Source organism: Paroedura picta, chromosome 1, assembly GCF_049243985.1.
Source record: "Paroedura picta isolate Pp20150507F chromosome 1, Ppicta_v3.0, whole genome shotgun sequence".
Classification (NCBI taxonomy): domain Eukaryota; kingdom Metazoa; phylum Chordata; class Lepidosauria; order Squamata; family Gekkonidae; genus Paroedura; species Paroedura picta.
In genome coordinates this window covers 107,539,439-107,566,525 of record NC_135369.1, presented here as the reverse complement: position 1 = coordinate 107,566,525, position 27,087 = coordinate 107,539,439, and the positions used below count along the sequence as shown (strand labels likewise).

The 27,087-nt window shown below is 42.8% G+C and overlaps 1 protein-coding gene and 1 long non-coding RNA gene across 7 annotated transcripts in view; one reads left to right on the top strand and one right to left on the bottom strand.

Moving 5' to 3' along the window:
- MAP3K5 (mitogen-activated protein kinase kinase kinase 5) overlaps window positions 1-27,087 on the bottom strand; it is a 149,479-nt gene that overhangs the window by 95,096 nt on the left and 27,296 nt on the right. For all 3 annotated transcript variants that reach the window (XM_077351694.1, XM_077351684.1, XM_077351705.1), the window contains exons 2-3: window positions 3,156-3,295; window positions 571-594 (exon numbers count right to left, since the gene is read on the bottom strand). In XM_077351694.1, coding sequence (XP_077207809.1) covers window positions 571-594; window positions 3,156-3,278 — 147 coding nt within the window. In that variant the 5' untranslated portion in view covers window positions 3,279-3,295. The remainder of the gene's footprint in view (window positions 1-570; window positions 595-3,155; window positions 3,296-27,087) is intronic.
- Window positions 10,555-19,671, top strand: LOC143844540 (uncharacterized). 4 transcript variants are annotated; one of them, XR_013234027.1, is made up of 3 exons: window positions 10,555-10,617; window positions 13,789-13,878; window positions 18,633-19,671. It is a non-coding gene; the product is annotated as an uncharacterized LOC143844540 (long non-coding RNA). The 4 variants fall into 4 exon arrangements; XR_013234023.1 differs by having other exon boundaries at window positions 10,562-10,641; XR_013234029.1 differs by lacking the exon at window positions 10,555-10,617 and adding an exon at window positions 11,914-11,978.

Below are 27,087 nucleotides of genomic sequence, written 5' to 3'. Positions count from 1 at the left end.
GAGAACAGTAGATCAGAATACTGGCCAAGTATAGATGCAGGCAAGTTCTATCCTGTCTTGCAGATGCCACTTTGTGGCTTCTTAAGCACTGGAGACAGGATGTTGTGAGCCATGTGTAGTCTGCTGGTCACTGGCATTAGTAAAAACAGGAAAGTTGTCTGACCGCTTGCAAAAGTAAGAATAAGACAACATCTGATATTCCTCAAGTAAGAGAGGGCATATAGATAACAGTGGGAAAGGGAGGGACTCAGCAGAAGAGACTCAAAAAAACATGGACACATTAAGGAGCAAAAGATTACACCAAGTAGTAAAAAGGCATATGTTAAGAAGTAGTGAAGACAACATGAGTGAGTAAGTCTAGCAACAGTTTTATTAAATAATGGCATCCAAAGGTTTGCCGCTGGAAACATAGGATTTTGAATTGAATACCATCATAAATGGAGGAAATAGCTGTATCATAGAGAAAGTAACAGAATAACATTAACAGTTCCAAGTAAGTATTAAGGAAATAAAAACATTTGCTTGGCACAGAAAATTTCATTTTTTAAAACAATGATAACACATACTTACATTATTCTTCTGGCAAATAATTTCCTATAAAGAAAAAGATACACAGGAGTGAGAATCACCTATAAACAACTTAACTGGTTAAGAACTTTAGCTTGGTCCTACAACCTTCCTTTCACTGGTGCTACATATGGATCCAAGCATTAGCAAATCTCCCCTCTTTCTGGCCCTTGGATCTGAATCTGAAAGTTAGCATGGTAAGCAGAATACATCCAAATGGGAGCATTTTCACGAGAAAACTGGCAGATGAGAAAGTTTAAATATTCTTCTATCCTGTCTGCCCATTCTTCTGTACATCCCCTGGGGTCATATTCCTGTATCTTTGTCTTTTATATAATTTGATTGGGAAAATGTGGTCAAAACTAAATTTCCCAACCATAACAACACCACAGTACTGAATTGTGCTATTATATCTTTCTTGAGATAGGCTGAGTTTGGCTGGGTCCTGTCACCAGAATGGCCTTCAGGGTTCCTTCAACCCCTTTTGATATAAGTCAATACTAGATTCTTGTGGGTTTCATGTTGTTTGGAGTTCTCTGTTGTGTTTCTTGATTCTCTATTGTTTGCCCACTAAAAGGCCATATATGATGAGGATGATAGTTGACAAAAAAGACATAAAGATATATTTAAAAAAAAACACCAAACTACTTACTTTTTGGTAATGACAGCCACTTTACCACTTAAAGAAGCAAGTTTACATGTTTCAAATGATGCAATGAAACAATGATAAATGTGTTTAATGGACATGAATAAAAGTAATCTCCTGGTCTTAAAGAAAGAGTGGGGTGGAAGAAGAGCTGGTTCCTATAGCCACCTACAGATCCAGAGCCAAATGAGTCTTGATATCTCAGTGGCTCACTCTACCAGTGGCTGCTACATTGTAAGATCTTTTGATGTTAATGCAATAAGAGCAATGTAGAAATCTTCCTTTTTTTTTAGTGATACTCGACGCCTCCCTTTCAATGGAGGTTCAGATCACACTCGCCCTCGAGCCCCCCTCCCATGAATCTGACCAGCCATGGATCCATCAGTATGCTTCAGTGTGAATTGCTGTTTTAATTGCTGTTCTTCTGTTCAAATGTACAATTTGTTATTATCGTTATTACTATTACCATGGCTACTAATTTCTCTATATTGTTCTGTTCTGCTATGTTCCATGTAAACTGCCCTGAGCCACAGGAGAAGGCAGTATATAAATATAATAAATAAATAAATATAGAGATAAGTATTGGTCTTTGAAAGAGAAAATGAAATCTTTATGTTGATACAGATGGGTAGAAAGTCCTGTCCCTGGTTGAGGCCAAGCAAGCTTCCCTGGGGCCAGGGATCACCAGGAAGTTGGTATTGCTAGAGCGTAAAGCTCTTTGGGGGGTGTAAGCAGAGAGGCAATCCCTCAGGTACACTGGGCCCAGACCACTTATGGCCTTGAAGGTGATAACCAGAACCTTAAGTCTGATCCGGAATTCATCCGGAAGCCAGCACAGCTGCTGGAGGATGGGCTGAATGTAGGACCTCTGAGGTGTTGCTGTGAGGACCCTGGTGGCTGCGTTCTGGACTACTTGCAGTTTCCAAATCAAAGTCAAGGGCAGGCCTGCGTAGAGCGAGTTGCAGAAGTCCAGCCTGTAGGTGACCATCGCATGGATCACTGTGGCTAGGTGTTCCGGAGTTGTTCCATGTTGTTTGTTTGCTAGTAGTTTGGCTTGGTGAAGGTGGTAGAATGCTAGCTGTGCTACCGTTGTGACCTGATCCTCCATTGAGAGGGAGGCATCAAGAATCACGCCCAGGTTCCTGGCGGACTGATAGCTGCACTCCATCCAGAGTGGGTGAGCATGCTTCCTCACTTGGGCCCTTCCTACCCAGCCACAGGACCTCTGTCTTTGAAGGGCTGAGCTTCAGACAACTCTGCTTGAGCCATCACTGCTTCCAGGCAGCTGGCTAATGTTTCTGGAGGAGAGTCAGGGTGCCCATCCATCAGGAGGAAGAGCTGGGTGTCATTCCAAATCAGACTTAAGACCCAGTCTAAACCTCCGCACCAGTTGAGCAAGAGGGCAGATAAAGATATTGAATAGAATTGGAGAGAGAACTGCCCCCTGAGGGACTCCACGTGCTAGTTTGTGACGGCTTGATATGCTTTCTCCTAGTGCTACCCTCTGTCTCATATTATTTATGCTGTGAAGCTTTCTAGGACAACTTTATTTTAATTTCTTTCCCCCAAACATTTTCAGGATCTGCTCTGATACTGATGAGGTAAGATAGAAGAAAAATATTATGTATTTATATGCAGAATCAGGAAGGTTTGCTCATGAAGTGACACATTTTCACTTATGGATGCTTCTATGGCCAGAATGATGGTCAATATCTACTCTGGGAATAGAATGCAAAGGCTGAATATTTCTGAGGAGGTTGAGGAGCTGAGGCATCCTAATATAAAATGCTTCTGTGTCAGGAGGGGAATACTGAGTCATTTGTTCACTGCCAATAAAATACTAAAAAGTGCATGAATGCAGAAGGTCTTGCCATGCAATGGGAAATTACCATGAATGACTATTAGATCCCATTCTCTTTTGTTCTACAGGGAGATCAATTACCTTCAGTGACTGCAGAGAGTCTGTGTTTGTGTCACAGTACAGAATAATGTTGTTTGCCATGCTGAAGCTCTCTCTGACTCCCAGATGATAAAAAAGGGAGGGCTGACGGAAAGCATCGCTCATCTCCACTACTGCAATATCTACAAGAGAAGAAGAAGAAGAGTTGGGATACATAGTTCATCCAGAATGCTGGCCAGGTCTCTTGGGTCATAATGTCATCCGGTATGAACTGAAAGTTAACCCTAGGTTACTAGCATTCCCAGTGGCTGCACACAGCAAGGAAAGATCTGTGGTGGTATGAAAGTTCTCCTTCATAGAAACTTGACTGTCTCTGAGGAAACCTGAGGTAGTCACAAGGATTTCAGGCTGCCCAGAATAGTTTGTTAACTATACTTTTTGTACTTGCAGACTGAAAAAAGATAAAATTACAAAAGATTTTGTCACATATTTTGATTTGATTTATTAGATTTATAAAACCATCTGTCTCTGAGTAAGTGTGTGATCTCCCCCAGGAAATTTGGCGTGCTCTCACTTATCTGTAACCATGAGTATATAAATAAAATGGGTAAGGGCTCCTGGGAGGAGTAACGGATATGGGCCAATCAGATCGCTCGTTGGAGCCTGTACGCCTCTGATTGGCCATCCACCCAGTGGCTGCCCAATCAAATTAGAACTCCCACCCCTAACAGTCTCTTCTCAGTTCTGCCACTTCAATGAAGTCCCTGGTCATTCAGACGGAGGCGGGGGGGCCAAACTGTCCCCCAGCACCTCCCCCCGCCCCCAAAAGGTCTGCCAAGGCCCCTGCAGGCCTTTTGGGGGTGGCAGAGGTGGCCCCCCAGCAGTTTCCCCCCTGTCCCAAAAAGACCTGGCAAGGGGGTGGCCTAGTATTTCTTTATACTCCGAAATACAACGGGCTTTCCTGCTAGTAATATATGAATCTTTGAAAGTTCTAATAATATAAATGCATCCAGAGATTACCTAAAAAACAGTAAGCTGAATTTCACTTCAAAATGGAAGCAGTGTCCCTGGACCTTGATAGTTTCTGTTAATATTGCAAAAGATTTCAAAGTTCCTTTAAATCTGTTGAGGATGCTTTCATAAAGCTATGGAGAGTTGTTTGGCATAGACAGTATGTTCTCTCTCCATTCTTCCAAGGCTGAAGATTCAGGTATTTGGAACTAACAGGCTATGGACATACCACCTTTTTAAGGTGCTCTGGCTAGTAATATCCTCAGACTTTTGTGCTTTATAATAACAATTCAGCACAAGATTGGTTCTTGCTGTTCTCTGTTTGTGCTCCCTGTCTATGCTGCCTTGCTTTTATATCATAACTTGTTGAGAAAATGTAAGAGCATACCTTAAATGTAAGACCATACCTGCTTTAGGATGCTTTGGGCTGATCCTGCGTTGAGCAGGGGGTTGGACTAGATGGCCTGTGTGGCCCCTTCCAACTGTATGATTCTATGATTCTAAATTACACATGGCAGGATTTGGGAAATAATCACTGGAATTCACAGATGGAACCATATTCCAATTTCTAGAAATCGAATAATTAAGGGTTGCTCATGTATAAAGCCATTAATAATGCTGTTTTATTCTGACCCACCTATAATTTCCCACAAGAATTAATCCACAAGAATTGTCAGAACTTGTTAGATAGTTTGTAGACATCCATTATATGCTTTACAATGAAAACAATTTTCTGGATTGGGTATCTGCAACAAAGCCACAATCCTTTAACTTCTCCTTCATAATACCACAGTGCCAAAGTCCTCCTTTGCTGCCTTCTGCTCCTACACTGCTGCTGCAGATTCTTCTTATTTTTGTTTAAAGCAATCGATAAGATGCCTCGTCTCCTGAACATGCCATCTGTCTCTCTTACCACAATATTTCCTCTTCCAACTTACTAAATAAAATGTGCTGATTTTTCAAAGAAAAAAAAGGAAAGCTACTATGTTAAGCCCCCCCCCCCATGCGCGCACACACACATACAAAATAAGCAAGCAGGTTTCTTTGTTACCTATGACTAAGAGCATTTTATATGCCATTAAAGGTTTTGAATTTGAATTTAACTAAGTACATATTTCTATGCACAATTTATATAGCTTTTTAATTCACAAAAGGATTCAGGATGGTGAAAACTGAGCCTGTGAAGAGCTCATGGAGGACACTACGGAAAATGAAGTCCAGTGTAGATTCAGGTGGGTAGCCACGTTGGTCTGAGATAGCAGAATGAAGTTTGAGTCCAGGGGCACCTTTAAGACTAAGTTTTATTCAACATATTATAAGTTTTCATGTGCGTGCACACTTCATCAGATACTATACAAAATGTGCACACACACATGAAAGTTTATAGCTTGAATAACATTTCATCGGTCTTAAAGGGGCCACAGGACTCACACTTTAAGTTCAGTGCAGTACATGTATGGCATGCACAACAGAACAAAAACTCCAAACTATTATATGCTGATGGAGTCAAAACCTACAGAACCTTGGGGTAGCAGTGCACTGGTCACTTAAAATGTTGATTTTGTGTGACAGCAGTGAAAAAAGCAAACCCAAGCTGGGGGTTATTTAATTTAAAAATATAAATACCAGTATTACAATGCATCTGTGGTGAGGCCTCATTTGGAATACCGTGTGCAGTAAAAAATTAATTAAAAAGCAAAAAATTGATTTACACTCTATGTGACTGGACCCTGACTTTCCTCCTTCTTAGACCCCCCTCCCCAATTTGGGTAGCTGGCAGAGGTGTTTAAATACTTGAAGGGCTGTCATAGAGAAAATGGAGCAGAGTTGTTTTCTGTTGCCCCAGAGGGTCAGACGAGAACCAATGAGTTTAAATTAATTCAAAAGAATTTTCAGCTAAACATCTGGAAGATGTTCCTGACAGTTAGAGTGGTTCCTCAGTGAAACAGGTTTCCTTGGGAGGTGGTGGGTTCTCCTTCTTTGCAAGATTTTAAACAGAGGCTAGATAGTCATCTGACAGAAATGCTGATTTTATGAACTTAGGCAGATTGTGAGTGGGTGGGCAGGATGGGATGAGTCAGTGTTTGTCTCTTGTGGCCCTTCCTTGCATACCTAGGAAATTGCTGATCAACATTGTGGGATGGTAGGTGAATCTCTGCAGATTTTTGGTGGCAGGGGGATCACTTGGACATGAAATTACCGTCACTGTGGGTGGGCAGGTAGTTTTGAGTTCCTGCATTGTGCAGGGCAATGGACTAGATGACCCTGGAAGTTCCTTCCAACTTTATTCTAGGGTGAGGGGAGAGAGACTGGTTTTTAGCTGGGTTTTATTACTGTGTTATTGTGGTTTTCTAATTGTAAAATGCCATGAACCCACTGCAGGGAGGCATGGTATAGAAATTAAATAATAATAATAATACATAATAATAATGCAATAGATTAAGCCACAGCTTTTTCTTTTTGGCAGGCAGTAAGCCTAGACATTAGGAGGACTCCTGCACTTTAGCAGGAGGCTTGGAATCCCTACACCTTCCCAGTGCACCATTATATCATATCTTTAAAATACATTATAATTTATTAGACATGTCTGTGAACTTGAAGCTTCAGTATCAGTCTAATCTTGTGCAAACTTATTAAGCTCTGACATAATTGGGATACAAATATTTCTTTTAAAAACAAAGTATTTTCTATTATGGTGTTAGGAACAAATCCAGCCCATGAATACTTGCAGAGAATCCATATGCCTACTGTTCTGTGAGTTCTAATTAATAAAACACAGCTTATTAAGCTCATTGGCTACTGGCACAGGAAGAAATGGGGAAGAGGCACTAAGAAGAAAATGGCCAACAGGATGCTTATGTCAGAAGTGGCATGAAGTCACTCTAGCATTTTACAAAGCTCTATGGTAAAACCATAGGCATTTTCATAAATTCAAAGTTCCTGGTTCCTGAATTTAAATACATACATATGCCCCTTCCCCCTTCAAGGATCGCTGCCTTGTTGTGGCAAGGGGGCTTGCGTAGTTCAGTGAAGCTATGAGCTATGCCGTGCAGGGCCACCCAAGACGGACAGGTCATAGCTGAGAGCTCTGACAAAAGGTGATCCACTGGAGAAGGCAATGGCAAACCACTCCAGTATCTTTGCCATGAAAACTCTATGGACAGTTCCAATAGGCATAACGATATGACGCTGGAAGATGAGCCCCTCAGGTCGGAAGGTGTCCAATATGCTACTGGGGATGAGCAGACGGCTAGTACGAGTAGCGCCAGAATGAATGAAGCGGCTGGGCCAAAGCCGAAAGGACGCTCAGTTGTGGAAGTAACTGGTGGCGAAAAGACAGTCCGATGCTGTAAAGATTTTTATTCCATAGGAACCTGGAACGTCAGATCCATGAATCAAGGCAAGCTGGACGTGGTTAAACAAGAAATGAGAAGACTGAACATCGACATTTTAGGAATCAGTGAACTAAAATGGACAGGAATGGGTGAATTTAATTCAGATGACCATCAGGTATACTACTGTGGACAAGAATCTCGCAGAAGAAATGGAGTAGCCTTCATAATCAATAAGAGAGTAGGAAAAGCAGTCTTGGGATACAATCCCCAAAATGACAGAATGATCTCAGTTCGAATCCAAGGCAAACCATTCAACATCACAGTGATCCAGGTCTACGCCCCAACCACTGCTGCTGAAGAGGATGAAGTTGATCAGTTCTATGAAGCCCTACAACACCTTCTAGAAGCAACGCCCAAAAATGATGTGCTTATCATCATGGGGGATTGGAATGCTAAAGTAGGAAGCCAAAAGATAACCGGGATAACAGGCAAGTTTGGCCTTGGAGTACAAAATGAAGCAGGGCACAGGCTGGTAGAATTTTGTCAAGAGAATACAATGGTCATAGCAAACACTCTTTTCCAGCAACCCAAGAGACGACTCTACACATGGACATCACCAGACGGTCAACACAGAAATCAGATTGACTATGTGCTCTGCAGCCAAAGATGGAAAAGTTCTATCCAGTCAATAAAAACAAGACCAGGAGCTGATTGTGGTTCAGATCATGAGCTTCTTGTTGCAAAATTTAGGCTTAAATTGAAGAAAGTAGGGAAAAGCACTAGGCCACTCAGGTATGAACTAAATCATATCCCTGACGAATACACAGTGGAGGTGACAAATAGATTTAAGGAATTAGATCTGATAGACAGAGTGCCTGAAGAACTATGGACGGAGGTTCGCAACATTGTACAAGAGGTAGCAACTAAAACCATCCCAAAGAAAAAGAAATGCAAGAAATCAAAATGGCTGTCTGAGGAAGCTTTACAAATAGCTAAGGAGAGAAGGGAAGTGAAAGGCAAGGGAGAAAGAGAAAGATACACCCAATTGAATGCAGAATTCCAGAGAAAAGCTAGAAGAGATAAGAATGCCTTCTTAAATGAACAGTGCAAACAAATAGAAGAAAACAATAGAATGGGGAGGACCAGAGATCTTTTCAAGAAAATTGGAGATATGAAGAGAACGTTTCATGCAAAGATGGGTATGATAAGGGACCAAAATGGTAGGGACCTCACAGAAGCAGAAGAGATCAAACAAAGGTGGCAAAATTATACAGAAGAACTATACAAGAGCGAGCTTAACATCCCTGATGACCACAATGGGGTAGTTACTGACCTGGAGCCAGACATCCTGGAATGTGAGTTCAAATGGGCCTTAGGAAGTCTGAGCAACAATAAAGCTAGTGGTAGTGACAGCATTCCAGTTGAACTATTCAAAATCTTAAAGGACGATGCAGTAAAAGTGCTACACTCAATATGCCAGCAAATTTGGAAAACTCAACAATGGCCACAGGATTGGAAAAGGTCAGTTTACATTCCAATCCCAAAGAAGGGCAATGCCAAAAAATGTTCAAACTACCGCACCATCGCACTAATTTCTCATGCTAGCAAAGTTATGCTCAAAATCCTACAAGCTAGGCTCCAGCAATATGTGGACCGAGAACTTCCAGAAGTACAGGCAGGATTTCGAAGAGGCAGAGGAACTAGAGATCAAATTGCCAACATACGCTGGATCATGGAGAAAGCTAGGGAGTACCAGAAGAACGTCTACTTCTGCTTCATTGACTATGCTAAAGCCTTTGATTGTGTGGAGCACAACAAATTGTGGCAAGTTCTTAAAGAGATGGGAATACCAGAGCATCTTATTTGTCTCTTGAGAAATTTATATGCAGGTCAAGAAGCAACAGTGAGAACTGAACATGGAATCACTGACTGGTTCAAAATTGAGAAAGGAGTTCGGCAAGGCTGTATACTGTCGCCTTGCCTATTTAACTTGTATGCAGAGCACATCATGAGAAATGCGGGATTAGAGGAGTCACAAATTGGGATCAAGATTGCAGGGAAAAATATCAACAACCTCAGATATGCAGATGATACCACTCTAATGGCAGAAAGTGAAGAGGAACTAAAGAGCCTGTTGATGCGGGTGAAGGAGGAGATTGCCAAAGTTGGCTTGAAACTCAACATCAAGAAAACAAAGATCATGGCATCCGGCCCTCTCAATTCCTGGCAAATAGAAGGGGAAGAAATGGAGATAGTGACAGATTTTATTTTCCTGGGCTCCAAGATCACTGCAGATGGGGACTGCAGCAAAGAAATTAAAAGACGCTTGCTCCTGGGGAGGAAAGCTATGGCAAATCTAGACAGCATCCTAAAAAGCAGAGACATCACCCTGCCAACAAAAGTGCGTTTAGTCAAGGCTATGGTCTTCCCAGTTGCAATGTATGGCTGAGAAAGTTGGACCATAAGGAAGGCCGAGCGTCAAAGAATTGAGGCTTTTGAACTCTGGTGCTGGAGAAGACTCTTGCGAGTCCCTTGGACTGCAAGGCGAACAAACCAGTCAGTCCTAGAGGAGATCAGCCCTGACTGCTCTTTAGAAGGCCAGATCCTGAAGATGAAACTCAAATATTTTGGCCACCTCATGAGAAGGAAGGACTCCCTGGAGAAGAGCCTAATGCTGGGAGAGATCGAGGGCAAAAGAAGAAGGGGACGACAGAGAATGAGGTGGATGGATGGAGTCACTGAAGCAGTAGGTGCAAACTTAAATGGACTCCGGGGAATGGTAGAGGACAGGAAGGCCTGGAGGATCATTGTCCATGGGGTCGCGATGGGTCGGACACGACTTCGCACATAACAACAACATATGCCCCTTTGTCTCATGATGGATTTCATATCAGCAGACAACCTGGATCTACAAATGATCTAACTATATTTGTCCATTTCCACAGGTGAACAACAAGCATGTTCAGCTGTTAGCCAGAATAGCCCTTGTTATTATGGACAATAAATGGTTAATGCTCTAATGTCATCTAAGAACCCTGAGTGACAGCGGATTCCAAAGGAGTTCTATGGTTGAGAGTGGTTGTTAAGAGTGACAATTGAGAATGGCAGAACAGTGAAGGAGAGTTAAGCAGAGTGAGAGGAGCAAGCAGGATCCTGAAGTATGGGAGTAGGACAATTAAAGGGTGTGTGTAATTCCTGTTGGGTGTTGAAAAAGAAGAGTTGGTTTTTATACCCCGCTTTCCACTGCTCGAAGGAGTCTCAAAGCAGCTTACACTAGCCTTCCCTTCCTCTCCTCACAACAGACAGCCTTTGAGGCTGAGAGAGCTTCAACGGGACTATTCGGTTAGAACAGCCCTATCAGGGCTGTGACGAGCCCAAGGTCACTCAGCTGGCTGCAAGTGGAGGAGCAGGGAATCAAACTCAGCTTGCCAGATTAGAAGCCACTGCTCTTAATCACTACACCACGTTGGCTTGAATTTATATAAAGGAAACTGGAATGTGTATACATTTTTGAGAGAAATATTTTTGAGAGAAAGAAGCTTATTCATGTTTATTTAAGCAGTGATGTCCAAGGGTTCTCTCTCCAAAGTCCTAAAGAGGGCCCAATCGGAAGGCGCTTTCACCCTTATGTGAAAGCAACCCAGCATTTCACAGTTAGTTGTACAGTAACCACTGCTGGTCCTTTATTTTGGTTCTATTATGACGAATTAAAAATTGCCCAAGGAAAAAGGAGCAGGAAAGACATCAAAGTTAACAGAATGTTTTTAGGTTATTGTAGGTACACAGTGTTTTTATTTAGATGCATAACATTACAATATTTATTAATTTAATTTTCTTATTGCCTCTCCAAAACACTTGAGGAGACATATGTGGATTAACTAGAGCCCACAAGCCTTTCTTTTGAAGCTCTTTAACAAGTGGCTAAATTAGCATAGTAGGCATTTCAAATACCAATTAGGGATGCCCGTCCCCAGGTGGGACCTAGGGATCCCCGGCTTTACAGTTCCTCTACAGGTGACAGAAATCAGATTCTCTGGAGAACGTGTCTGCTCTGGATGGTGGACTCGATAGCATTACACTCCACTATTATACTCCATTGAGATCCCTTGCCACCCTAAATCCTGCCCACTCCTGATTCCACCCCCAAGGTCTCCAGGTATTTCCCATCCCAGAGCTGGCAACTCTAATATTAATGTAGGGCAGAGGGAGGAAGATAAAAGTAACGGAATAAGATCAATTTCAGTTCTGTTTCTGACACACAGCCTGCAGTTTTATCATTCCTAGTGTTGATTAGTGTTTAAACTTGCCATGCCCCAAGCAGAAATATATGAGAGAGTAAAGAGCACATCCCATGTGCTAGCTAGGCTATCTGTACTTTACAAGGTCAGAAGTGAACAATTATTAACAAACTTAAATAATAGACATGGCACATCAGTTATTCTAACTAGGCAACAGGACACTTCTCAGGAAGAAAGGGTGCAAATCAGTTCTTGGAAGCCTGTCCATTAAATGAACAAAGGTACTGAGATAAGGGGTTTGTTTAAAATGAAAATTAATGCAGATATTTCTAGAGCGTAGGTGGGAAACCATATTTGTTGAGATTGTGCTTTATTGCAGGATTACTGGCTTTTTGTCGATGGAACATCATCATCATACCACAAAATGTGAATGATACTTCTGACAACATGTCAGCCTTCTGAATCGCCCTGGGGGGGAGGGAGGGCCCTCCCACTTACCCACTCAAAGGGGCTGGCATGCGATCGAGAAGCACCAGGCAGTCCTCTAATTGGCCCTCACTAGGAAAGCCCTCTCCCACTGAGGACCCATCTCTGTTCTCCTCCATGCCGCGTCTCAGCCCCCTGGAAGTGAGATAAGCCACAGAGCTGGGGAGGATGCTGGCCCCACCACATTGCCCTCTCCATGTTCTTGGGTTCTAGGAGGGTGGTAGAAGCTGCCTGGACATGCTCTACCACAACACTCTGCACTCCTGCTTCCCAGGAGGCTGACAGAGACCAGCTAGCCACACTTCGTTGCACCCACCTCACTCTGTGATCCTGCCTCCCAAGAGGCTGAGGGAGCATGCCTAGGTGAGTGCCACCACATCACACTGTGCTCCCTGTGAGCCTAGCTTCCACCAAGGTGAGGGATGCTCCTGTACACATGCTGCCTCACAGTCCAGAGATCCCACCTCACCACCCCATGGTCCCTGCATTCCTGCCTTCTTCCAAGACTATGGTGGGCATCCAGCTGCACTCTGTTGTGCCAGTGCAACTGGCCACCTTCTACATATTTCTACATATAATAATTATTTAAAAGAAATTACAGCACAGTTCACAGAAGACGTTGCACAAGCCTTGCTCCAACTGTTCTATTTTTGTTTATTAAGGAAAGGAGGTCTGGAATTACATATGTCAACATTTCTTTAATACGTATCTTTTATTATTATTATTTATTTATTTATGCTTAGATTTCTAGACTGCCACTCCCAGCAAGCTAGCTCACAGTGGTTTACAGAAGAAAAAATATCATACTCCCCATAAAAATATACACAATAATAATAATTTAAAACCAAACCTGTCCTTTACTTCACAAATTAAGAAAATCAGTGTTTATTATCAACTTCAGGCTGTGTTTATTATATTCTTCAGTAAATCAAGCCAGTGTGATTTCCATGTGGTAACTGGAACTACATCCTGACCTGGGTAGCCCAGGCAAGCCTGATCTTGTCAGATCTTTGAAACTAAGCAGGGTCATAATGCAGAGGTGGGTGACAGCAAGCCACCTCTGTTTATCTCTTACCCTGAAAACCCCAAGGGGTTACCATAACTGGTTTCTGACTTGCCTGCACTTTCCACCACCAGTTGCAGCCGTTATGTGCTAGTCTGTGTGCTTGATACAACTACACTGGCCCAGTTTACTATACTCGGACTTTGCAAGTGAGTGAAATATTCATCAATGGGGGGAAATGGCAGGACAAAAGAACCTGAAATCACATCAGGGTCAGCTTCATGTTCATGGAACTAAAAGTAAACCAGAGGCCCCAACACTCAATGAGGGGTTATATACAGCTAAAGGTTAATGGCATAACTCTGTTTATTTGCTTGGGCTGCTTTATCTTTTAGAAACACAAACAGACAAGTTCCTCACACTGTTTGTTTCCACCCCTAGTTTTACATATAGCAGCATATTGGCTAGCTATGTGCTACTGATGTCTCAGTAACAGCAAACACAATAGCCAATTTTATCATTTCTTTTCCCTTTAATCTGGTGACCCAATGTTCTTGGTAGAACCACTCTTACTAATATCCTCTCTTTCTATCCTTGCATAGAAACCACTGAATGGAAAGCCGTGAAGCGCCTTCTGATTGGCCCCTCAGCATGGTCAAGAGGTGCCGCACACACCCCATAGGAAACTCCAGGTAGGCAGCCAGCGACCAAGGCTTCCATGCAGCCCTCGGAGCAGGCCTGCACAGAAGCCGCCCATTCGCTGGAGAGGGGGATGGCCGGGGGAGGCTTCCTGCGGGCCTCTGAGCAGGCTCCGAGGCCCGCGGGGAGGTGGGGATCAGCCGGGGGGGGGGGGGGAGGGGTTGGAGACACAGCCAGAGGGCTTTGAGGATGGAGGGAAGCGGGCAGGGGATTGGGGGATTCCTTTCCCTGATGCCCCCAAAGCCCTCTGGCGGTCTCAAAGAGCTCAAGGGAAGTGGCTGCGGGGCGGGGGGCGCGAGATTCCTTTCCCTTCTGCCCCAGAAACTCTCTCGCTATCTTGTAGAGGCAGCCAGGGCTTTTGGGGCTGAGGGGAAGTAGCCGTGGGGTGGAGGAAAAAGGTTTCCTTTCCCTTCCGCCACCAAAGCCTTCTGGCTGCCTCAATTCTTCCAGGTCCTGCAAGCTGGCTCCTTTATTCCGCCTGCAAATCCTGCCAAAATCTCTTTCCTACCTGCCTTTGTGTGTGTGTGTTTCAGCACATGGAAGGCTTTCCTCTCTTCCCTACCAACTTCTGTTTGTATTCATGCAACATCACTTTGAAGCACAGTTGCTCCTTGAAGACCAGCAACCTTCAATGGTGTGTGTGTGTGTGTGGGGGGGGGGGGCTGGATCTTCCTGCTCCTGTATGCTGACTCCTTTCCTCCTTCTGCAAGTCCCAGCGAACCCTCTTTCCTCCCTGCCTTCGCCCAGGTGTGTGTTTCAACATGTGCAAGGCTTTCCTCTGCTTCCCTATCCACCTGTTTCTTTCAAGCTAGACAACTTTGAAGCAGTGACACCTTTAAGAACAGCGCAGATCTATTCCAAGTACAAGCTTTCTGTCTTTATGTCCTGGCCACTGTGATTGCTGGCTCTTCTTCCCTCCCACCTCTGTGTGTCTGTGTCTCCAAGCAGAACAATTTTTGAGTCCACTGGCACCTTTAAGCCTACCAGAATTTTATTCTATTTATTTCCTTCTGCAGATACACTTCCTCCGGTATTTTGTCCAAGCCATTGCCATCATGGGATCTGCTTCTCTCTCCACCTTTCTCTGTGTCTCTCTCTGAATAGGCACTGGGATGCAACAAAATCACTGCCTTCCTTTCCAAGCCAAATATTTGCCTTGGAAGGTGGCAAGGGGTCTTCCTTATGTGCTGACTGAAGCTGGCTTCTGCTGCACTGGATCCCGCCCACGGTGCCATTGCAAAATTCAAAGGGGGGGGGCAGACAATGACAGCTGAAAGACACCTTCTCCAGGCATTCACTCCCCCTCCCTTCCAAGTTTATGCTTTGCCTCAGAAGCCGGAAGCTGTTCCTTTCCCTGCACTTTAGGAGTTCAGCTCTTTTGCCTTTTCCCCAGCTTTCACATGACAGCCCCTTTAGAAGCACGTACAGGGGGAGGAGGCTCCTGTAAGATTTTACTCCCTTTCCTTCCAAGCCAAAGCTTGGGGAGGGGTCTTTTCGTTGACCGTCTGATGATGCCCTTTTCTGGGCTGGATTCCACAAGTGCTAGGCTCCCTTCTGCTTCTCTCCCAGCCTGTGTGTGTCTCAGACAGTGAGAGAAAACGAGCTCAGGCCACATGACACTACCTCCCCTCTCTGCCAAGCCACAGCTTTGCCTTGCAAGGTGGGGAGGGGTCTTCTCCAGGGCCCACTGCGGCTGACTTCTCCTGCACTCAACACATATTGCAAGTTAATACACTGCATCATTTTCCCTCCCTGCCTTCCTTCCTTTCTGCCAGCTTCTCAAAGTCTCTCAAATACAGTTGCCACTTTCCTGACATTGGCTGGAGACCTCCTGGAATCACTACTGATCTCCTGCTTCCAGATATCCATTCAGCCCCATCCCCTTGCATGCCAGACAACCTTCCCCTTCCTCGTCTCACCCCCAAGCTTTAGCACCCATTGTTTAACTGAATACAACGGGCTTTGCCCCTAGTCAACTGATAAGCTTCCTTTACTGATGTGAATGAGAAATCTTGGCATATGAGAGAAACATACAAATATTTTAGTACAACTGGATGGTAATTTTTAACAATCTGAGCGCTTGATACAACTATACTGGTATTACAAACTAGGATTGTATGATTTATTTTTTCCTTTCAAAATAGGTACTTCTGAAGGGGGGTTTAGGTAACTTCAAAGCTTATGCACAGCAGTTTCCTATGCAGTTCTTCTGTAAATGTTTGACTGTTTGACTTTTCTTGTGGCTCCCTTTGTGTTCCCTTTACCCGCCTGCCACTGTTTACTATCAATACAGCTATTGTTTTATGTCATCTATGAATTATGTCTCCTATGAACTTTTTACACTTCTTTTATTCTTTTTATATTCTGCTGGGATAAGCTTGTCAGCACATAATAATGACAGTCCTTTCTTGGCATTAACTCATTCAATTCAGTTTATGCACCATTATCTCCAAAAATGTATAATGACTCCTGTCCTTAAGCATCAAAATACCAGCTATTTGAAGAACATCAATTCACAGTCTTGCATCCAACACCTCTTTAATACAGGGTTGCCTACAGTGACTGCATAACCAATACTCCCACCGTCATTGTGTGTTTGTTGCTACACTGAGCAGGAAAATCGAAAAACAAAAGATGAAAAAAACCCTGAAATATTCAGTAAAAGATTAAAGTGTGCTATACTAAAGTTCTGGCCTGATGTCAGTGGCCAACGAGAATTGAAAGTTATTGGCTAAGAGGAATTAGGAGCAAAATAAAAGCAAAACCGCTGACATTTCACAAATCAAAATAGGTATACTGCAGTATATGGATGTGCGTAGCTATGGGTGAACTATAGCTAAACTAGCAGCATAGTCTTGCAGATAGTGGTGGGGCCAACACAATCCAGATTCAAATGGGCCATAACCAGTGAACCAACACTAATACACATAAGCTTTACATGGAATTAGGCTAATAGTCCCATTGTACAGCTGAGACACAGCAATCAGTGACTACCCAAGATCAGACAGTACACCCATGGCACAGAATTCTTAAGCTAAAATGGCAAGTATTAAAGGAATGACTTCTGACTACCTACAGAGTTTTTTTTTCTTCACCAACTATGCAGAAACGCTCCTTAAAGCATAATAATTTTGTATCTCTTATACTAATTAAGGCCTCAGAACCTAAGCACTGATCCTCAACTCTATGACCTGCAAGTGGAAGAAAAGAACACATACAGTCTGCTCCCTACCAGACAACAATTCAATCCATTCCTCGTACCCTATCACCTTCCAGCTAAAGATCAGAGACAGGCTTCCCTGCCTCTTAGCGACCATAAGCTTACTTCCCCATATCTTCTCCCACATTCTAATTCCTTTCAAGACTTTATTAAGAATTAGACCAGGAACCTGCTTGAAATGACTCACAACTAAATTAATAAAACTATACTAGCATGTCAACAAAAATAAGCTGAGCCAAATAATAAATAAAACAAAACAAGGCAAGGCAAGCAAATAAAAACAGGTCAATAAAACATGCTGGGGCATAAAACCTTAACACAAAAGAGAACTGTATAACATGATATTGATAAAACAGTGGACAGACTATTTGTGGATAGGATCTGTAAAATGAAGAAGTCCCTAATTATGGCAATTTGACATGTGACCACCATGCAGGTGTACAGTCAAATTAGTTTTGCATGTAAACTCCATCTTCACATTCACAAGACTAATTCAGACTGGGACTGCAGAGCCAGTGAGAAGGGGTTCCTGCCTGCATGAGCAATTTTCCCAACCACTAAAGGCCACATGGGGGATTGCCCCATTGGTGGCTAAACATGTGCTGCTAGGCTACATGCAAAGCTATCAATAAGCCTAGTAACATCCCATGAAGGTATTTGGTTTTGGGAAAATAACTTGTAGGAGGAGGCAGGAGGCCCTTCTTCCCATGTTCCATGGTAGCATTCCAAACTGGGGTCCTGCACACTGGATAATTGAGTTTCCACTGGGAATCTGTGGCTGACGGTTGACTGTACACCCACACGGCCAACATATATCAAATATAATATACAGTGTGGCATGAAACAGGAAGGACAGTTCAGGGATACTGTACAGTCAGCAGATACAATCTGGAATAGGAGAATATGAGGTGGGGAAAAGAAAGAGAAGCAGTTCACTTGACATTCAGTAAAAGAAATGGGCTATCAATGTTGCAAGACAGATGAGAACAAAAGTTGAATTGATTTATAGGCACCCCTATAGCCCCTCAATGACAGCAGTAGGTATAATATTAATCATTACAGACTACTATTCTCTAAAAGGCAACCCTTCTGCAACCCAACCTCAATTTGCTTTACTGCACAAACAGAATGAACATGATCAAAATCTAACAAACTTTCAGGAGCCTTCGGCAAGAAATTCTTAAGCTGATATCAGTAATAGTGGAACTGTTTCCCACCAGTGATCAAAATGACCCAAATGAGTTGGCTTTCAAGTTGGTTCCCACACTCAAGGTCTCTGTACCAATATTCATATGCTACTGAATTTAATCCTTTGGTTTCTAAAAATCTCTCTTCAGAAAATGACTTCTTACAAACCTTCTTTTACCCTTTGTAATTAAGAGAGCCAGAGATGTCACCGAATACCAAGCCAGATGTCAGGGCAGACAGTTACATGTGCTTAAAGATGAATTGCCCCAATAATGCAGAATGAGGTGCTTGGATCCTAAGTCTTGCTTCTCATCTGCACTATGCTCTTTTCTACTGCAGGAGTGATCCTCCACTGTAGGACAGATTCCTTGGGCACTGTGAGCAGGATCACCTCTTCCAACTGGCTGACAAGAACCAAAGTGCTGTGTGGTGTTGGACAACCACCTCAATGCACAATGAGCGACAGAAATAAGGCTCAGCATCCAACAGCAAATGAGACGTGTGGTTGAGAACTACAGAACCCTTCCCTGAGGGTCTGTCTCTTGCCTTTCTTTGGTGCCTTCTCCTCACTGGACCCTAATTGTAACAAGTATGTTCATCTAAGAGTAAAGTACTTGGGCTGAAGAGCGGTAGGCAGCTACAGTCTTTGCCTTTAAATTGGTCCTCGCTCATTTTTCTGTCTAAATTCTAAATGTATAAATTCATGCAACTGTTACTGTTGCTTCCAGTCTTCCTTCTACATCAGATTTTTTTTAAAAATCCCACATGCAAGAACATTATGGCAAATAGTAGATAGTAGATGTAAAGTGGTATATTCATGTACAATACATGTGACACATCCCACATTTTCTGCAGACTTTTGTTTGGCTGAATGACCATTTTGACAATGGGATGGTAGACAACAGAATGCCCCATTTTTGGTGCATGGTCCAAGAACAAAAGGGCAGGGGAGAACCAAACTACAACTCACTGCTGTGGGTAGTATTCCTGTATCTCTTCTGCTCTGGCAAGGGCAAAGGGGAGGAGGGGTCACATAGCACCTCTCACGACATTATCGATGTCAATTCTGCAGATATTCCTGATTAATTTATGATGATGTAAAATAGAAATTCCAAACATGAAAAAACATGAATAAAACTGTCAGCCTAGCAAACACCCACTTATGTGTTAACTTAATTACTGCTTAGAAAATATTAGTCTAACTCAAATCGTACTTATGTTTCCACAACAGAAAGCGGATATGACTCATCTGAATGAGATTCTTAGCACCCTGTATGAAGGCTGCTCTACTTTGTAAAACTAGATTAAACAAACATGATAAACAGGTTTGCTTTCATTTCTTAGGGTAGCAGAGTTGCAGTTATTGTGACACCAATGATTTAGTTCATATTAATCTGTTTTGCAACCAAAAGCTTAATCTGCTAGGGGAAGAACCACAGGAAACTTGTTTTGCATATTTAATGCTGTATATTATTCTGCAAAATAGCTTTATTTAAATAAAGCTACAGCTTCAGGAGAGGCTATGCATCTTCCACAGTAACAGTAAAATAGAAATTGATTGTATTTATGTAACATTTCCAAAGAGCTTCTTGTACGTAATCTAGGAATGCCAAGTGGGACCTGGGAATCCCTTGAGATTACAGGGCATATCCAAATTAAAGATACCTGTTCCCCTGGATAAAATGGCCGATTTGGATGATGTACTCCACAGCATTATATAACACTGATGTCCCCCCCAAAATCCCTCCCCCCCAGCTGTATACCCCTTCCCTCCAAAGTATCCATGCATTTCCCAACCCAGTGCTCGCAATCCTAATATTATCGTAGTGGTTAAAAGGGTCTAATCTGGCAAGCCGGGTTTGATTCTCCGCTCCCCCACATGCAGCCAGCTGGGTGACCTTGGGCTTGCCACAGCACCAATAAAGCTATTCTGACTGAGCAGTTATATCAGGGCTCTCACAGCCTCACCTACCTCACAAGGTGTCTGTTGTGGGGGGAGGAAAGGGAAGGCAAATGTAAGCTGCTTTAAAACTCCTGGTAAAGAAAAGCAGCATACAAAAACCAACTCTTCTTCCTCTTCTATCTCAGGGATTTTCCAAATGTTTCACAGTCCCCCCATCAATTCTGATACCATACTGCTTCAGTTTAACCCTCTGATTTCCACTTTGTGTGTGTGCCTTTAAAGAGTTTGTGTGTGTGTGTGTTTTTAGTTTTCCCTATCACTATGCCACTGTAATGATAGCTGGTTCACTACATTCACAACTTTTTTTTTTAAGTAAGCCTTTAAGTCCTCCCCTCATAGTGATATATCTTTTTTCTTATATCTGTACAAGAGATTTACTTTTTAAAAGTGAAGCTTGGAATTCAGAGAACTTGCTTGACCTGTTATTACATTGGTATATCAGTATAGATATTCAAATGCCACTGTTAAAAATACAGCCATGGTACTGATATGACTATATGTAAAAAATAAGTGCAGTGTGCGTGCTATGATGCTGCCAATGATGACAGCACCTCTCTTGAAAATCCTGATTATATAAGGCCTATGCAGAAGAAATAAAACTGACTCCACAACTGTGAAAATGCAGAAGGCAGGCAGCAGTGTGAAAGAACCATGACCAAATCAATTCCATTGCTTGCAGATCAACCACTAAGAAAATCAGGAGTAAGTTGAGTGTGGTGGGAATCCCCGTTTAATACTTGCAAGGAACTGTAAGAGAAGCCAGTATTATTAATAATTTAGCAGATGTGAGGGAGGCTACCTAGTAGTTTACTTAAAACCACCATTGGGGTTTATGGCTGAGACAGCACTTTACTATCTGTCACAAACTACACTCTTTGCTATTCCTCTACACTAACATTAAACTGCTGTTTAGACTTTGCCCTGCACAATTTTATGGAGTAAAATTTGTAATTTACATGTGAAAAAAAAAGCCAGATACACAGTCAACATTTTTATTGAGCTATCCACTACAACCCCAAGAATTATTTCCATTTTAGTGAGTTTCAACATACATTAGGTGTTTTTGTTCCAGTGTTCATCACCATATAAAGGTAAAGGTAAAGGTATCCCCTGTGCAAGCACCGAGTCATGTGTGACCCTTGGGTGATGCCATCTAGCGTTTTCATGGCAGACTCAATACGGGGTGGTTTGCCAGTGCCTATCTCATCACCATATACTTATCAACAATAAACTTCAGTTGCCATCTTGTTGCCTACTCATCCAATTTAGAGGGATCCTCCTGTGGGTCTGCACAATCTGCTGTGTTTTTTACTATCCTGAATAATTTTGCAACCCTGGCCATCACACTGCTTAGCTCCAATTCCAAATCATTGTTCCCAATACCACTGTGACCATGGGGAACCCCATGGGATCCTGCTGCTCATATCCCTCCAGTGTGAGAACTGCCCATTTATTCCTACTCTCTGATTCATCATCTTATCCCATGGCTGATAAGCTTATTCAGGAGTCTTTGCTGAGATACCGCGTCAAAAGTCTTTTGGGAATCCGAGCATACGATGTCTACGTGACCACCCTCAACCAAATGCTTGTTAACCTTCTCATAGAACTCTAAAAGGTTGGTAAGGCAGGATTTTCCTTTGCAGAAGACATGCTGGTATTCCCTAAGCATGTTATTTTCCTCTATGTGCCTAATAATTATTTGATTACTGTTTTGCTAATCTGTTTTGCACTGGTGTTAGGCTAACTAGCCTATAATTCCCTGGTTCCCCACAGGGTCCCATTCTCCAGTCCTGTAGAATTTAGTGATAAATTACATATATGGGTTAGAGCGGGGGGTTGTCAACCCCTGGTCCGCGGCCCGGTACCGGGCTGCCAGCAGCCGCTCCTGTCTCTCCCTCCCCCGCAGCGAGAAGCTCGCCAGGCCGCAACCGAAGCAGCCGAGCTTCTTGCTGCAAGAGGGGGGAGAAGAGGCAGGCGCAGCTCCCGGCATGCTGGCAGATGCAAATGCGCATGCGTGTTTGTGCCCCCTGCTGGCGCAAATGCACATGTGCAGCAAGTCTGCGCCTGCCGCACGTGCGCGGACCTGCTGCACGTGCGCGTTTGCAGTGCCGGTGGGGATGCAAACATGCATGTGCAGCGGTTCTGCGCATGCACAAAACTGCCGCGTGTGCGCGTTTCCACGTCCGTTGGGCGCATGCACACATGCACGGCAGGTCCACGCATGCGCATTTGCGCCATCGCTGTGCCGGCGGCCGCGCTTCCCTCTCCCCCCTCCTGAAGCAAGAAGCTTGTCGGGCCGCAAGCTAATCGGCCTATTTGGCGGTCGATTTGCTCGTGGCTTGGCGAGCTTCTCACTGTGGGGGGGGGCGGGGAGAGGGAGCCACTGCCCACTGCCCAGGCTCTCACGGCCCAGCTCCAGGCCACGGCCCGGGGGTTGGGGACCACAGGTCAAATGTATAGTTGCATCTTTATCCTTTCTCTGCCTCACTGTCTCTCAAGTGTCTTTGTCATTAACTCCTACCAGATACCATATTTCCTGCTGGGTTTGAGTGTGGTGCAAGTGACAGGAAGATGGCTAGGTCGAGGTGGTGGCACTGAGTTAGTAGAGAAGTCAAATATGGCTCCCCTTAAGTTCACTAACCACCTAAAAGTTCCACATAAAGAGGAGGCAGCCATACTTTGAATTTATGATGTTGATTATTTAATTTTAATTACTACTGTTAGAATTTTAAAAGTTAACCTTAGCACTGCCCCTATGAGATTGGAGATCCCTGAATTAAGCTGTATATCTCCCACTATTAGGTCAGCTACGTTTTCCCCGGCACTGTCGTAATGTGCAAAGTGATGTGCAAAGTGATGTGAGAGAAGGCCAGTCTAACTTCTTCCCATGCCAAACACCTTTTCCTGAAACTGTTGTAACTGGGAAGAAGCCACAGCATGGGATCTTCCTTTGAGACAACCAGCTTCTTGTGTTACCCTTATGGCACTGAAGAATTTCCACACTGTCAGCATTGCATAAGAAGAAGACTTTAGCCTTGAGCTTTTGTGTTTTCCTCTTGCTCACTGCACAGAGAAAGTAGTGGATGAACTGAAGTGTTTATCTCAGTCTCCTGCTTTTACATCCAGAAAGAACATTTAGAAAACATACAGCTATATAAATGCCACATTCAAATAAGCATCCATTTCATTTACACTTTCTCTGCACAATGAGAAGAAGGATGAAGCTATACCTCAGACTGATAACAGGTTCAGAGAGTAAGGCTTAATAAGAAAGAATCTAAGCATTTAAGTCAATATTCTCTTTCCCTACTTGAAAAATGTTCAAAAGAGTAGCACAGCATTCCTTACAATCTTTGTATTTATAAGGCTCAGACACAGTAGAAACAAAAGATACATAAACCATAAAACATTTGAAATCATAAAATTTTCACATTATGGTTTATACATTTCCTGTTTATATACAGGCATTCTTTTTCAGTTGAGTATTTGACTGACAAATCTGGAACAAAATTAATCTTCTTTATGTCCGCTGTGTTGAAATAAACTTATTTCCACTTCTTATTGTGGCTGCATAATAAATCATTAACAGTTCCTTCACCACACTGGAATCCTGCTAGCATCAATCTCATGAAGCAAGATGTCTGTATTATTATCAGTACACTATCCTGCTTGGGGTATTTGATCTTAAAAATTCCTTTGCAAACACTGGAAGGTACAGAATGTACCAAGGCTAAATTCCTGAAATTCTAAGGGACTCACTAATGGCTCCTGTTCAATAACTATCATTTCAGTCTTTACCTGAAACATATAAACTATGGGTATGATCAAACAACAATTAAAGCAATATTAAGGTCAATTGATTCCAGATGAAGAGAGAGATTCCAGCTTAAACAAAAGGCCTAAAAGTGTTTAACTTTGGATGGACTTGCCATACATAATTAAGATGCATATTCCCTGCTGTCATGAATTATCCAAAACAATAACACTGACATATTGGTAATACACAACAATATGTTGAGGTATTAGGCAACATTTATGTTGCTGTAATCTATAGTGGATCCCGAATACACACCTCCTGAACACTGTCACTAGAAATGCCTGGTACTTACAACCCAAGACAGTGCTAACAACAGAAGAATGAAAAACTCACACTTCATTTTTGCATCCAGCATGAATATGCAGCCCCTTTTTTTGCTGATTAATCATAATTTAAAAGGTATGCTGAACATGTAAAATGGGTGGAAAACAAAAATCTACCATCCATCTCCACTGTGTCATTATTTTTCCCTCTCTCAGTCTCCCTGGACAATTGGCTCACGAGTGACAGTAAAGCTCCAGAGGGCAAGTCACGGCCCCAAGACTCTACGTCATTAGAGTTGCAGCACACTAATATGACTTTAAACTCTTACATACAAAGAGTAGCAAAATCATTGTGGCATAGTTTTTCATGAACCAGAGTTTACTTCAGTGAATGCTATTAACAGCAGCATCCGTTACAGGAAATGGGGAAAAGAGCTGACATAGCTTATTCCCCTATGACAAACACAGGATTTTTACTTACTGTTTGTAGAACAAAGGAGATTAAGTTATTACTGTACAATAATATTTGTTTATGAAGGATTTCCTATACAGTCAAGATGGTATGCAAAATACCCCCCAAGCAGATTTAGTAGCAAGAATGGCAAAGGTCTTACAAGCAAAACGTAAGGCTCAAACTTCCAAGAATCCTGTCCCCATCTACAGGCTGAACAAGCTGAAAGGTATCCCACATACAAACTGGCATTCTGGGACTATCAAATCCTGTCATTGTTAATGCAGAGTCTGTTGAAATGGATGTGGGAGATTTTATCCACAAAGTACTTAGCAAAACAATAGCAGTAGGTATCTCAATAGGCCCTTGATCACCTGCAGGTCTACACTGGGAGGATGCAATGGTGAAGGAAAAATATTATTGCTTTGCTGCCATCACTGTCACATAGTAGCTTTAAAATGAGCTCTAGCCCCTGACTTTTTGAACAGTTGCTCTGGCTGTTTCCCCATCTTTTCATCATCAACTTCATTCCCTCAGTAAACCATGGGGCTGCCAAGCTCTTAGCCCTTAGAAAGGATGCCTAGCTGTAATCATTTCAATTGCCCGGGTCATATTCTCATTCCAAATGTCAACCAGGAAAATGACAGGAGCACCAACCATATCATCAATAGAATTCATGAATGCCATCTGAAAACCTATTGGCTCCCTCAGGCTATGGGATGGATCATATTAATTTACTTCCCAGCTCTGTGGTACCCCTATAAGTCTAAACCCCTGCAAGTAGTGAATGTTCATGACAATCCCCCCCCCCCAGATCACCTTCTTTCTGCTCAGAGCAAAACAGCAGGTCAAGAGTGTCATCTTCACAATGTGCAGAACAGTTACTACCCAAGACAAGCCCATGGAGACCATGAAATCCTGAATTGCTCCCAACACGGTAACCTCAACATTAATTTTGAAGACCCCCCAAGACAACTGGCCTAGGGGTCTTCAACATCATGTCCAAAACCACCCCCACAAGCTCAGGGACTGAGACAGCTGATGAGCGGGTAGACACCAACGGAATCTCAATTGTGTCTTGCAGTCCTAGCATACTTTTGACATACAGTATTTGCTAGCGTATAAGACTACTTTTCCCCCCTGAAAAACATGCCTCCAAGTGGGGGGGGGGTCGTCCTATACGCCGGGTGCACTTCAGTTGGGATAGACATAGTTGCCTATAGTGGTCCATAGTACTGTAATGTAATGTAACAAACTCTATATTTTGAGTGGAAATGTTGGGGGGTTGTTTTATACGCCCAGTCGTCTTATACGCCAGCAAATACGGTACTTTTTTTCATTGTGTCCTTTTTGGTTTTGGTACCAGAACAACAAAAACACTGAGAGTGACTTAGTAATCAAAGCTTATTATTATAGTAAGCAAACCGTTCCTAGACGTAACACTAAGCACAAACATCAGGTCTTTTATCTGTTTAGAAACAAACTTCATCCAAAGGTTTTTATAAACACACACACACAAACATAGTAACATCTGAACAGAACTCTGGCTAACCCATTGAAGCCTGATCTACAGATGATGTGGGCGGACAGTGGAATCTTCCTTGAAGACAAACATGCAGAATTAAAACTGAAGATGCATTTATTCCCCAGTGCTCACTTTAGTAACTGGTAATGACTATAATGCCGGAACTGATTTTCTGTTACTATAAATGTCAGATGTTGTGGGATGCATAATTTTTTTTTACTTGGGTGAGGTAGGAAAACCACTCAAACATCTATTAACTAGGAACAAACTTTGTTCAAGAACAAAGGTCTGTTTCAGGAACAGAAATAAGACATGCCACAGTTCCAACATTCCAACATAACACATACGGAATCCTAAACAAAATAGGAATACTTCTGTTGCTAATGTTCTGGCTCATACTTCATGTGTACATATTTGTCATATAGAAGACCCCTTGGAATGCAGCAGCTCCCAATAAGGCATGATCAGAAAAATATCCCTGGAATTCAGAGGGCAACCATTGGCATGTTTCTTCTGCTCTCTCTGCCCTTACACATAGTGCCTTCCTTCCGATTGACTGCAAAGCATGCATGCTACAGACTATGGTCAATACTGCCCTCCTTGCTTTAAGAATATCAAAACTATGTAATGAATCAACAGGATGCCAACTGGCATGATTTTGTTTTACTTAATTAACGTAATCATTATTTATTGAAAAATGATTAGAGAACTGGAGAGCAAGTTGTTGTTCAGCTGACACAAGGAACAAGCACTTAGGTGGCAAATGGTGACACAA